The sequence below is a fragment of the Rhipicephalus microplus genome, chromosome 4 (assembly GCF_043290135.1).
Source record: "Rhipicephalus microplus isolate Deutch F79 chromosome 4, USDA_Rmic, whole genome shotgun sequence".
NCBI lineage: Eukaryota > Metazoa > Arthropoda > Arachnida > Ixodida > Ixodidae > Rhipicephalus > Rhipicephalus microplus.
Window position 1 is genome coordinate 35,113,759 of NC_134703.1, and position 12,659 is coordinate 35,126,417.

Sequence of the window (12,659 nt, forward strand, 5' to 3'; positions counted from 1 at the left end):
CAATAATATTTAGGGAGGAGTGCAGGCTGGAGGCGCGCATCACTGCTCCGGCGAAAGACGGGCGAGCCGACGACCGTGCCTATTGCGTCATGTCGCGGACAATAGCGAACAAGGCCCTGGTACTCTGAAGCACTACTGAGCTCTGCCTACCGCCAGCGGTAAATCATGTATGTAAATAGATTACCGTTGGTGGCGGAACTGCTCGAAGCGTAGCGCTGTGGAGTGTGGGATTGGCACACGCACACACACACACACACACACACACACACGCGCACGCACGCACACACGCACACGCACACGCACACACGTGCGCGCGCACACGCACACACACACACAACCAAAATACTCACGTTGAGGAAAAGGTGGCTTGCCTGTTCACCACCAGCCTCCCTTTCCCGACTTGAGTGGCGCCCCGTATCCCGCGGAGCTGGGTAGTCCGAAAGGGACGGGTCCCAGAAGAGGGCCTCCCTGACCTGGCCCGCCGTTGAAGCCCGTCGAATGGTGTGTGGTCGTTCCCAAGTGCTTCACCTGCGAACACAACCACGTAGCAGTTTGTTTCGCCTCAAAATAACTGAGTCACATAAAAAACAGCGCCGATAACGAGGGACAAGAAAAATAGGAAACAGACAGCGGCACTGTCTGTCTCCTTCTTTTCTTGTACCCCATAGCGCTGTTTTCAATGTGAATCATGTCGTACCAACTCGCCCAAGCAACAACGTTAGCTAAAATAAATGAACTTCGCTGTTCCGCACAAACTCACTGAAGCGACAGTGAAGTGCTTTGCAAATTGAAGTTAAACTGAAGCCAGTGTTATCATTTAAAGTGCTTAACTTTTGTTTCAACTCTTAGTGCGTATTGCATAAGGAACGGTGTGCCGAGTTATAAGCCCTGTGTGAGAGAGATAAAGAAGAAGGGTGGCGGGGAGGTTAACCAGATATTGGCATCTGGTTTGTATACTCGCGATGTGATACTCTCCCTCAAGTCCCATGGGTGACCGATCTGATTGGTTGCTTGGTTAATGTTTTTTTTTCAAAGTAGGACCGATCGTGGGTCGTCCATCCCCTACAAGCACGCTGTGAGTTGGCATCTTCATGTTCCTGAGCGTTGGCAGTCTTGAAGGTCTCGTCACCGACTGATGTTCCATGGAGGTGGTCGTGGTCACTGGTAAGAATTGCGCTGGGTTGGGTAACGTCACAGAGTTCGAAATCTGGATGGCATCTATATGCTTTAACCTAGTTCGCAGATGTTGACAAAACGGACATGCTTCCGGTGACATGAACTCAATCTTGTTAGCCTCCCTTGAACGTTCGTACCACCGCCGGTGAATGACGGCCATGAGGTAGGCATGCCGCCTCCGTTTTGTCAGGGGAAATTATTGGAAGCCGCCGGCAGGGCGGATTTCTGGTGTGGTGACGCATAAGGTGAGGCCCGTTTCTCCGACTGCTGGTGGTGAAAAAAAGTTGGAATTGACGTGCTCGTGTGATTGTGTACTTCAGGAATGTTGTTTTATTGGTTGTGAATGTGTTGCGGTTGTGAAACGGTCTGCGGGCAAACTGTACAGTCGCAGCTTCGGGGTGGCGCCCCTCTTTAGCTCTATTCACGTTAATATTAGGCCGCTTGTTAAGGGCAACACCGACGGTTGGGTGGCGGTATCCAACTCAAATTCTACACAGCCAGAGACCACTTCATACCCGGGCCCCTCAAGTTCGGCATCACTTGGGCATGCCGAGGGCTTTGCTCGTACTTGACGCGCTAATATACCAGGGATATGACCTGTTCACGGATCAATAGAAGGAAATGCATATATTGACCCATCGAAGAAACACCCAGATCACCAGATTCGTCACGCTGAAAGTGACGGTGGCTCTGCGTTCAAGACATTTTACAGCTTTTCACATCAAGTCACAGAGCCTGCAAGACCTGCGGCCTACATCACATCTTGCTGCTTGTGGACCAGTGTTCCGGTGCTACTCTTCGCCATCCCCACATGAATTATTTACTAAGTGCCTACGCGACGTGGAGCTACAAAAGAAAAAAAGTTGCTACTGGGATATTCTTTGAACTATATTGGTACTCTACCCTGCGGATAAAAAAAAAACAAAAGATGCCTGCGTAGCGGCTGCCTGCGTGATGCATCACAGTAGGTTGATAATAAAGCATGACACCGCCTCCCGCTTAAGTTGTCATTTACGGCAAGCAAGGCAAGTGTTAACGCGATATCGTTAGAGAGCACGTTTTGAGGAATTTAGACGCTGGCTTCATTGGTTGTGAGCTATACATTGGCGTTTCATTTCAGGGAAATTCGAGATAGATGCAAATTTACAAGCAATAAAGATTGTCGGTCCGAGTGAGAATCCAACCCAGGCCTTCTGCGTGGCAAGCAGGTACTGCGAAGCCTGAGTCATGCTAGTGCGTGAAAATTCTTCGCAAAAAAAAGAAAAAAAAACAAAATCTATTAAAAATTGCCATTTTTAATGGCAACTTTTAATAGATTGGGAGAAGTCTTCTGAATGCATATGACGTTGCGCGGTAGAAACTTACAATCTCAGCAGGCGTCAAAACATGTCAATAGCGTGGCGTGCAGGAAGCTGGTGTCTCTCACAATCGTACCATAGTTTTAGGATGTTAAACCCCACATATCAAAAAGACGTATCGGAGGTTGAAAGCTGCCCACCCATTACAAAGTGTGCAGTTTCACTGGTGCGTGTGACACCTTACGCAAGTGTGGTGGATACTTCACCAGCTAGCAAGAGAAAAAAATTAGGGCGCAGTGGACATTTTGTAACTGCACCTACAACAGGTATTCAGGAAAAGTTTGGAACGCCAGTGTTAATTGCAAAAACGTTACTTTCCCGGCCACATGGTTCAAGGCAATACGCACGGCGCTAGTTTGCATTATCGTGTTATGCCCTCAATTGCGAAGCTCAGGCGTACGCCATGTTTTTTGTAGTAGAACTACCTGGGTTACATTTGTATACATTGAAGTTGCGGGGCTTGTATTTTGGAAATCAAAACTTAGGGGGAATTCTGCATTGGCAACAGGTACGCTGACGCACCCTAAGGATAGCTCAGAAGCACCATGGCTATCCTAAGGCACCTTCAGAACCAAATACACATAAGGTGCCGTGTGAGTTTCCCAGGAGGCAAGCCTCACCTTTACGAGAATGACCTTGGTTTGACCTCCTGGTATGAATGTGACTGGTGGTGGCCGGGAGAATGCCGGTGGGCCAGATAGGGCAGGACCAAATCCACCCGGCCCTCCTGGGCCAAGTCCTGTTGCTATCGCCGCCGGCACTCCTGGGTTGAACCCTGAGCTGAATCCTCCTGCTACAGCGGGACCCACTCCAAAACCTCCTGGGCCAGGTGCGAATCCAGAAGGTGCAAAGCCACCACTCTGGAAATCGCTGCGGAAGCCAGAGTAGCTACCACCTCCGAGGTTACCCTTGAAGCCACCTGGAAAGCCGCCTCCTAAGAAGGGCCTTCCCCCACCACCGCCACCGCTCTTTAACAGGTGGCAGTGCAGGGTCCCAGTAGCTGTGGTTGCGATCGCAAGCAGGAACTGCAAGAATGTACAATACGTGCGGCATGAATTACACATCTGTTTGGCATTAAAAGTATTAGACGAAAGGAAGGTGGCTCGCCAGTGCCCCGTCATTCCGTCTAAGGCGAACGCAAGCAGGGCAGCGCTTCCACGGTGGTATAACCGATGTATATGAATGACTCTGCTCTACGCATGGCTGATGCGCAAGCCTGGCTGCGGTTCCAGTGGCATACTCATATCGGGCGTGTTCCCGTCACCTTTCTGTAGTTCTAGCAATCGCAGACACTACGGCTTCGTACGAGTGAGGTAACATATTGCATCAATGCTTTGGGGCTATGCTAGCAACAATGTGTAAATGTCATTTAGAGGAATAAGGCTAATGGTAAGACTCTTTGATGGTCGGGTCGTGAGTTCTGATGAGGAGGGGGGAAGGAGGAGGACGTTGGTAACTGCCAGCACAAGATAAACCACTTTCTTGTCCATTAGATGACGGGGATAGGCATTCCGCGAGCGCTCGCATAATCCATAAACTTCTACAACGGACTGTCCGTCCCGCCGCAAAAAGTGGAAATCTCGTAAACTACAGCAGCTTTGCACTGAACGAACTTGCAAGAAGATCACTTACCACTTAAGCTCTGTCATCTGCCGCTGGCTAACTCGCTCGAGCTTCCCAACTTACTAAGCTCTGTTTACAATGACTACTCCCCAGCTTTCATAACTCACGGAGAGAACTGTTTATTTATTTACTTATTTATATACCCTAAAGGTCATTCTCGCAAAAAATTAGGAGATAGTCACTTACGGTACGAACGCACACTAAAGAAATTTAGTGAGACACATAAGTATGGTTTTATGGAGTAAAAATGCATAACAAAATAAGCACCGTGACCACAAAATAACAAATTTGTGAACGCATACAATTTGTTAAATAAGCATCACGATCTGTGTTCCTCGGTAGTAAATTATAATGGAGTATTGCCAATAGTATCTGTGAGTCACGATACCGATTACTTTAGGGGTGTGATAAAAACTGCGTAGATATATTCGCGGAACGGGAATTTACTATGCATAAGGCGCGTGAGAAGTGCGTAAGCAGCGTTTTTAGTCTGCGCTTTTCAAGAGAGTGTATGTATAACGAAAGTGATGAAGTGTCGCGGACTCCCTTGCTGCTTTATTCTTCGGTCTCAGACACGTTTATACGCGCGAGTTATCTACAACGTATTGAACGAGCACTCACCGCACACAATCTAGTCAGCATGTCTCCTCCTGGACGCACGGCCTTGGAAGGCAGATGGACTCCATCGTTCGCTTATATACCGCAGCAGCCGCCGCAAAGCCCGAGGTACATTTTTGGCCAGCAATATGTTTGCGCTCCCCTCTCACCTCCACGGTGATAGAGGTGCTTGTTCGGTAGTGACACCCGTGATACGCCTCTCTCCTAAAACCAACAAGGTCTTCGAACTAGGTCGCTCGGGTCACCAAGAATGAAAGAGCGTCTCCGCGATGACGGGTTTTTTTTTCGCGCAGTGCTTGTAGTCGATCCTGGTTCGCGCTGCAAGTACAGCGCCGTACGTCAATACGCTTCGGTGCGACGTTGAGGCGTGGAGTTCGTTCGTTCTGAAAACCACTTGAACTTCTTCGGGCTTCTTCGCCGACAGAGAGCTTACATTGTAATAGCGGTACTTTACCTTCATTCTGCTTTTACATAGACGAAGCTTGCAGATGCAAAATACATCACGTATGGTCCATCTTTTACGTTTTCTCCTAGAAATGAACGAATGTGAGTGCAATGGGGTAGATATTTTGAAGCTATTGCCGCTGTAATATCATCTGAAAGTGATGAGGTAAATGGTCCGTTTGTTCAGATATGGTGCACTGGAACCAGGTGGATTGCTCGCAACGGCTGCACCGCCAGTGCATCGAGTCGTCTGCTGCCGCCATTACATTTGTGTGTACGGTCGGGTCGAGTGGCTACGATATAGTAACCGAAACTACCACACGTATCACACCTACCTCAGAAACGTTAATCGATCTATTTATCACTAACGTAAACAAAGATAACGTAGAGAATGGTGTAATATGTTGTGACATCAGCGACCACTTTGCACTCTACTTTGTTATGGAGAGTGCAATCAAGAAGTCCCAAACACTGCCCACTAGAACAGTTCAAAATATCACACCTCACACTTTAACAGCATTCAGCACAAGCCTTTCCCAAACAGACTGGAGTGCGGTATACCACTCAGAAACTGCAGATTTAGCCTATGAAACATTCTTGATTATATTTAAAAAAGTTTATTTTAGACACTTTAAAGAAAAAGTTATACAGAAATGCCGTAGAAGTCGCAAACTATGGATCAATCGTGAGTGTTTAAGAATGATCGAAAAGAAATCAAAGTTATTCAGAAGGTTTTTAAAAACTAAGGATGCATCAGACTTAACCACATTTAAAGAATACCGCAATAAGGTGAACGCCTTTATCAAGAAAGAAAAAAGAAATTACTTAAATCAACAATTTCATGCAGACAACTGCAAAGGGAGTGCAGAACTGTGGAGGAAACTTAACGCTTTGCTTCACAGGACACCGATCTCTCCTGGGGTTACTGAAATAAATATAGATGGTCGAGCGGTTACAGATTTAGAACTCGCAGAAAGATTTAATCATTTTCTCACAAACGTTGCACAGCCGACGCAAACAGCGCAGACAGCTATAACTGACGCAATGACAAGACAGACAAAGAACATCTTTCTTCGACCAACCGATGAACAACAAATAGTTTCAATTTTTTCCACGCTAAAACAGAGCAGTGCTCGTGACATAGATGGAATTCAGATTTCCCCGATCAAACATGCAATCGATATCATAGCTCCCGTGCTCTCTCACATTTATAACTTGTCCCTATCAACAGGCTGTTTCCCAAAACAAATGCAAACGTCCGTTGTCAGCGTGTTATATAAGAAAGGAGACAAGAATGATCTTACGAACTATCGGCCAATTTCTACATTACCCATATTCTCGAAAGGCTTGGAGAAAATTATTTTTAAAAGACTTATGAATTTTTGTATGAAGTTATACATAATACCCCAATCTCAACATGGTTTTATGAAGGGCAGGTCGACGGAGACTGCTTTACTAGCTCAGAAAGAAATAATCCTTAAATCGTTTGAGAGTAAAGAACTTTGCATTGGTGTTTTCATAGATTTTTCTAAGGCTTTCGACCGTCTCTGTCATCATACTTTATTTGAAAAATTAGAAATATATGGTGTTCGTGGCATTCCACTTTCCCTCTTGAAATCTTACTTCAAGTACCGCTCACAATGTGTAAAAATTAAGGATTCACTTTCTTCTCTCCAGGCAATAACCACAGGGGTTCCGCAAGGTAGCATTCTAGGACCGCTGCTTTTTAACCTATACAAAAATGACATTGTCAAGGTCAGTGACAAAGCTAAATACATAATATACGCGGATGACACCAGCATTTTCTTTACAGGTAACGACATGACTGCCATGACCACACTTATAAACACTACGCTAGAAAGCTTAAACACATGGAGTCAACAAAATTCATTACTTATTAATGCAATAAAGACAAAAGCTGTAGTTTTTCATTCGCGGAGACTGATTTCCTTAGACAATAGATTACGTATAGGTAGCACGGCTGTTGAAATCGTAGAAACCGTTAAAACATTAGGAGTACTTTTTAATTGCACAATGTCGTGGGATCCTCAGATTAATAATCCAATTACCAACCTATCAAAATGTGTGGGCATACTTGCACGAATGCGTTATTTTCTTCCAGTTTCTGTTAAACTAACACTTTATAACAGCTTAATTTTGTCGCATGTAAATTATTGTCTTTTGGTATGGGCAAGTACGACAGCAACCAACATAAATAAAATATACAGACTACAAAAGAAAGCGATCAGGTTTATAGCAAATGTTGACTACTATGCACACACAGATGAACTGTTTCAGCGCTATAATATTGTCCCAATTCACAAACTTTACGAGTATTCCCTAGCAATAAGATATAAGCAATCTCTTTTTCATAACAATCGTGCCTTCTTAGATATTTTTGAACTGGAAACGCATGCTAATCCGTACCCTACTCGTCACCAACAACATTGGAACCTTCCATTCTGTAGAACAAACTTTGGGCGACAAATGTTATGTTTTAGTGTTCCTTTGTTATTAAATAAATTACTGGAGGCAAAATAATCCTTGAGAAATGCAGTGCACGTGACATTAGGGATGTGCTTTTATTGTGAAAATTGAGAAAATGGTGGTCCAGGCATTCATGAAACTCTCTATATATGTATATGTGTGTGTATATATATGTGTATATATATATATATATATATATATATATATATATATGTGTGTGTGTGTGTGTGTGTGTGTGTATGTATATGTGTCTGTATATGCATCTCCATATGTGTGTGTATATTTATGTGTATGTGTGTACACGCAATTTCTATGCATAGCATTGTTGTCATATATATAGTATTCTGTATTCCGTCATATTTTGCATTGTACTTCGGAATTTGTGCCGAACTACTTACGCATATTAGTCTCTGTATATAGCATTACTGTACGTGCATCTTCCGACTTGTACTGCGCTAAACATCTCATGGCCTATGTTCGTTGCCTATATGTTCATGGCTTATGTTTCTTTACTCATGTCCACGTTGCTTGCCATGTATTAGGGAGGCTCGGGTTCTCCTCAAGTGACAAAACGTCACTTTTCTCCCGAGCCTGCCCTCATCCTTGGGATGAAATAAAATTGAATTGAATTGAATTGAATTGAAAGTGAAACCAAAAGAGGGTGCCTTTGGCGCTACGATCGGTATAGACTGCAATAGCTGGTCATTCAAGAGCTGCCCTTCGGCTTCACCACTGTGGTGTAGAGATTGAGTGCCCGCTTTTCACTCGTAAGGCCCGGGCTCGAGTTGCAACTGTATGTGTTTTTTTTTCTCGGTAAAACAACTTCTTATTGTAGTACCTGTTTTTTCTTAATTTTTTTCTTAAAACTCGCTTCTGTTGCCACGCACCGCCCGCACAAAATTTCAAGAAAAATAAAACACAATTGAGAGTTAATGTAAATATTTGTAGCGCCATGACGCCTAATTAAAAGCAAAGAACAGTATGGCCACCGAGATTCTTGCAAAATACAAGCCTCCAACGTACACCTTTTCATGGGCGAAGTCCGAGGAGTCTCGTTTAAATGAGTGCTGCCTCAATATTGAGGCATCTTAAAATGGAGACATTCAATTTACTTGGTATTCAGTTTTAACAGCTTGTATACCCCGGATTCAGACAGCTCGTATAAAATATTTCACTGTGCTTCTAAAATGTTCGTCGCTCCGAGGCGTAGCACTTAGTGCCGTTGTCACACGGTGCATAACAGAACAAATTTTGAAGCAGTGATTGGCTCCAATCCACATCGGTATAACTGTTCTTCGCTTCGTGTTAGAAATGGTGCTATTAGAAATGGTGACAGCAAACGCCCCGCTTATTTTTACATGCTGCGTGATGAGAAAATGATTACGGGGCTCCACTGATAACCTGGAGGTCGCGGGTTCGATTCAGGCCGCGATAGCATTTTTATGCAGGCGAAATTTCGGAGGCCCATGTCTGCAGCGCGATGGTAGTACATGCTAAAGAACACCATGGATGGTCGAAATTTCCGGAGCCTTCCATTACGGCACGCCTCATATTCATATCGTGGTTTTGGGACGTAAAATCCCACTGTGCTGCCCATGGGTCAGCGACGATGGTGGAGCTCACTCTCTCGCTCATAAAATATATTTTGCGCTTCTGATTCACTCGGACTCGGGCTCGCCAAATTTTTTTCTCTCATGGACTTACGATCGGACTCATCCTCACAAACATTTTCTTCATCCAGACTCATTCAAACTCACTCATACTCATATCGAGCCGTGAGTCTTAGTCTGAGTGAGTCCGGTTGAAGAAAATTTTTGTGTGTGCGTCCGAGTGAGTTCGGCTCCGGAAAACTTTTGTGAGTCTCAGACTGAGCGAGTCCAAAGCGCAAGCTATATTTCTTGTTTGAGTATGAGTGAGGTTTCATTTTTTCTTCGCTGACTTGTGATCATAGCTGCTCATCTTCAGCGTTACTATCAGCCTTACCTGAATTCGCGTTCATACTCACGTCTGCTCACACATGTTCTAAAGTAGTGTATTTCATACACCATTTCAGTATGTATTAATCAGAGGCGCGAACTACGTAAGAGAGGTCCTTGACCCCCGTCAACTCTTCCAAGGCAGTTCTGGATAAATATACCTATGTCGTCATCTCGTTCACGAAAATTGTCCTCATACCGTTTACGAGCACTGTATCTTTTCGACGGAGGCCAAAATGCTGCGGGCCCGTGTGCTCAGATTTGGATGCACTTTAACGAACCACAGGTGGTCGAAAATTTTTGGAGCCCTCCACTACGGCGTCTTTCATGATCATATATGGTTTTGGGACGTTAGATCCCACATACCGATCAATCAATCAATCAATCAATCAATCAATCAATCAATCAGTCAGTCAGTCAGTCAGTCAGTCAGTCAGTCAGTCAGTCAGTCAGTCACTCAATCAGTCAGTTATTCAGTCACTCAATCGGTCAGTCAGTCAGTCAGTCAATCACTCACGCAATCAGTCGTTAAATGTACTATATTAAATATACTATAATATGTACTACTATAATATACTATAATATGCTATAATATACTATAATATATAAATATACTATAATATGTAATATGTATAATATGTTAAATATACTATAATATGTACAATTAAATGTACTATATTAAGAGATACCAAGTAGAGCACGGAATACACGAAGTATTCGTGTTGTAGACCATTGACATTTTGGTTGAAAATCGCAATACTATGTTATTGGACTCGTGAGTCGACTGACTTGGACTCACTCAGATCGAGCCGTGAGTCTGAGTCTGGGCGAGTCCGTTTGAGTAATGTTATTCAGTCTGAGTGAGTCCGGTTGAAGAAAATTTTCGTTAGTGTGAGTCCGAGCCAGCCCGGCTCCGAAACATTTTGGGGACTGTGAGTCCGAGTGGGTCCAAAGCGCAAAATATATTTCGTGGGTGAGCCCGAGGGAGCTCCACAAGTTCTGCCGACCTATGCTCACACCCACGGCTCGATCTGAGTCTGAGTGAGCCGGGGTGATTCAACTAGTCACGCTGTGAATGCTCTTCAACGCCGATATCTCACGTAATCAGTGCTCTTTTTGACGCCTTTTGAATAATACATTCGAATGCGAGTTTTAAGTGGCAGCAAATCAGCTAGGTCATTTTTTTTTCTGAAGAATATGACAACATAAGATATATTTATCAAGAACTTTCCTGAAAGAGTTGGTGGGGGAGGGAGTACAACGTACCCCCTTACATATACCACAGCTCTGATCAATAAACATTGAAATGGTATACGGCCGATACTGCTTTGTAATCCTTTTGAGTAGCCCCGCCGCGGTGGTCTAGTGGCTAAGGTACTCGGCTGCTGACCCGCAGGTCGCGGGTTCAAATCCCGGCTGCGGCGGCTGCATTTCCGATGGAGGCGGAAATGTTGTAGGCCCGTGTACTCAATTTTGGGTGCACGCTAAAGAACCCCAGGTGGTCAAAATTTCCGGAGCCCTCCACTACGGCATCTCTCATAATCATATGGTGGTTTTGGGACGTTAAACCCCACAAATCTAATCTAATCATTTTGAGTAGATGTTAGTATAAATATGACTCCAGGTAAGGCTAATAGTGATGCAGAAGATGAGCAGGTAGAAGTCCGCTGTCAGACAGCTGTACGCGCTAGTGCACCTGCCTATGACGTCGCATTCCGCAAATTCTGGAATGCACAAGCTGAAACAAGTTACCATGTCGCTGCGCTGCTTCTGACGATGATGACACGACATTCAGCGTTTGCCGATGGCCTCTTTTGGCTCTGTGTTGCTATTTAACAGAATGTGCAACTGACTTGCCGAGGGAATAACATATCTGCGTGTAGGGTATCTATAAAAGATGCGTACAATAGGCGAGTCACTAAAACGAAAAAAAAAACATTCTTTTTCTCATGCCAGTAACTTGTAATACTTTTTCACGACACGAATAACGCCACGGTTGCTGCGACATTATTCTTGGTAAGCGAGAAAATGTGGAAAAATAAATTACGGGTGGTGACGCCATCTTAGCATGATGTCGTATATTAGTGATTTTTATATACAAGTACACAAAGCACATTGTCAAAAAACTTAAAAAATAAAAAAAGCGTTTTTCAGAGGCACACCATGTCCTTTGACACTGTCCCTTCTTACTTTTGGTAAGCTTCACCACATATATTTTTGCAATGCGGTAAAGCTGACTGTTTTTTCTCTTCTATGAGTTTTTGTTGAAGCTTAGAACGATATATGCATGCGATAATACCTTTTCTAGGCCTAAATATTTGAAGAGAAAACGCAGCTAGAAACTGGCTGCATGTAGCTACAGACATCAGAACTAATGGACAAACTGTAGCGATCAGGTTGGCGTTGTACTTTTGCTTGACTATTGTCTGCCACGAAAAAGTGCGAGGTACAGTCGCCAAAATCTTTAACTATCGCGTACAAGCACCAATTTTTTCTGTGTATCTTCGCCAAGTGGCTGAAAAAACTTCTAAACATAGTGAGGACAACTGCATGCCCGTAAAGCACATCACCAAAAAACATTTTTTTCAACTACGTCGCATGATATATGGTGCTGACAGACAACAAAATCGTCGCTGGGCACGATGGCTGAAAAGAATTGGGCGGTGGTACCTATTTCACGCTGCGTGCTATCCCTATCCTCTTCTCCCTTTGCTAACACATCAAGTTATCTCATCTTTTCCACCGATCCGCAAGGGGTCTCCTAAACATCCGTGGCAGAAAACCGCTGTCACAGATTTCCGCCTCCATTTCTGATGGAGGCGGAAATGTTGTAGGCCCGTGTGCTCAGATTTGGGTGCACGTTAAAGAACCCCAGGTGGTCAAAATTTCCGGAGCCCTCCACTACGGCGTCTCTCATAATCATATCGTGGTTTTGGAACGTTAAACCCCACAAATCAATCAAATCAGATTTTGAGAC

The 12,659-nt window shown here is 44.3% G+C and overlaps 2 protein-coding genes across 3 annotated transcripts in view; one reads left to right on the forward strand and one right to left on the reverse strand.

Annotated features, from left to right (window-relative positions):
* Positions 1 to 326: 326 nt before the first annotated feature.
* Positions 327 to 4,870, reverse strand: LOC142814227 (uncharacterized). The gene is made up of 3 exons (XM_075892538.1): positions 4,779 to 4,870; positions 3,155 to 3,559; positions 327 to 528 (listed from the first exon to the last, which is right to left on the reverse strand). Exons 1-3 carry the CDS (start codon positions 4,797 to 4,799, stop codon positions 376 to 378), a joined length of 579 nt encoding a protein of 192 aa, XP_075748653.1. The 5' UTR covers positions 4,800 to 4,870; the 3' UTR covers positions 327 to 375.
* Positions 1,035 to 12,659, forward strand: part of LOC142814226 (uncharacterized) — a 48,648-nt gene continuing 37,023 nt past the window's right edge. The window contains exon 1 of one of the 2 annotated variants that reach the window (XM_075892537.1): positions 1,035 to 1,164. The gene's annotated coding sequence lies outside the window, so the exon portion shown is untranslated. The remainder of the gene's footprint in view (positions 1,165 to 12,659) is intronic. The other variant, XM_075892536.1, reaches the window with a different exon arrangement.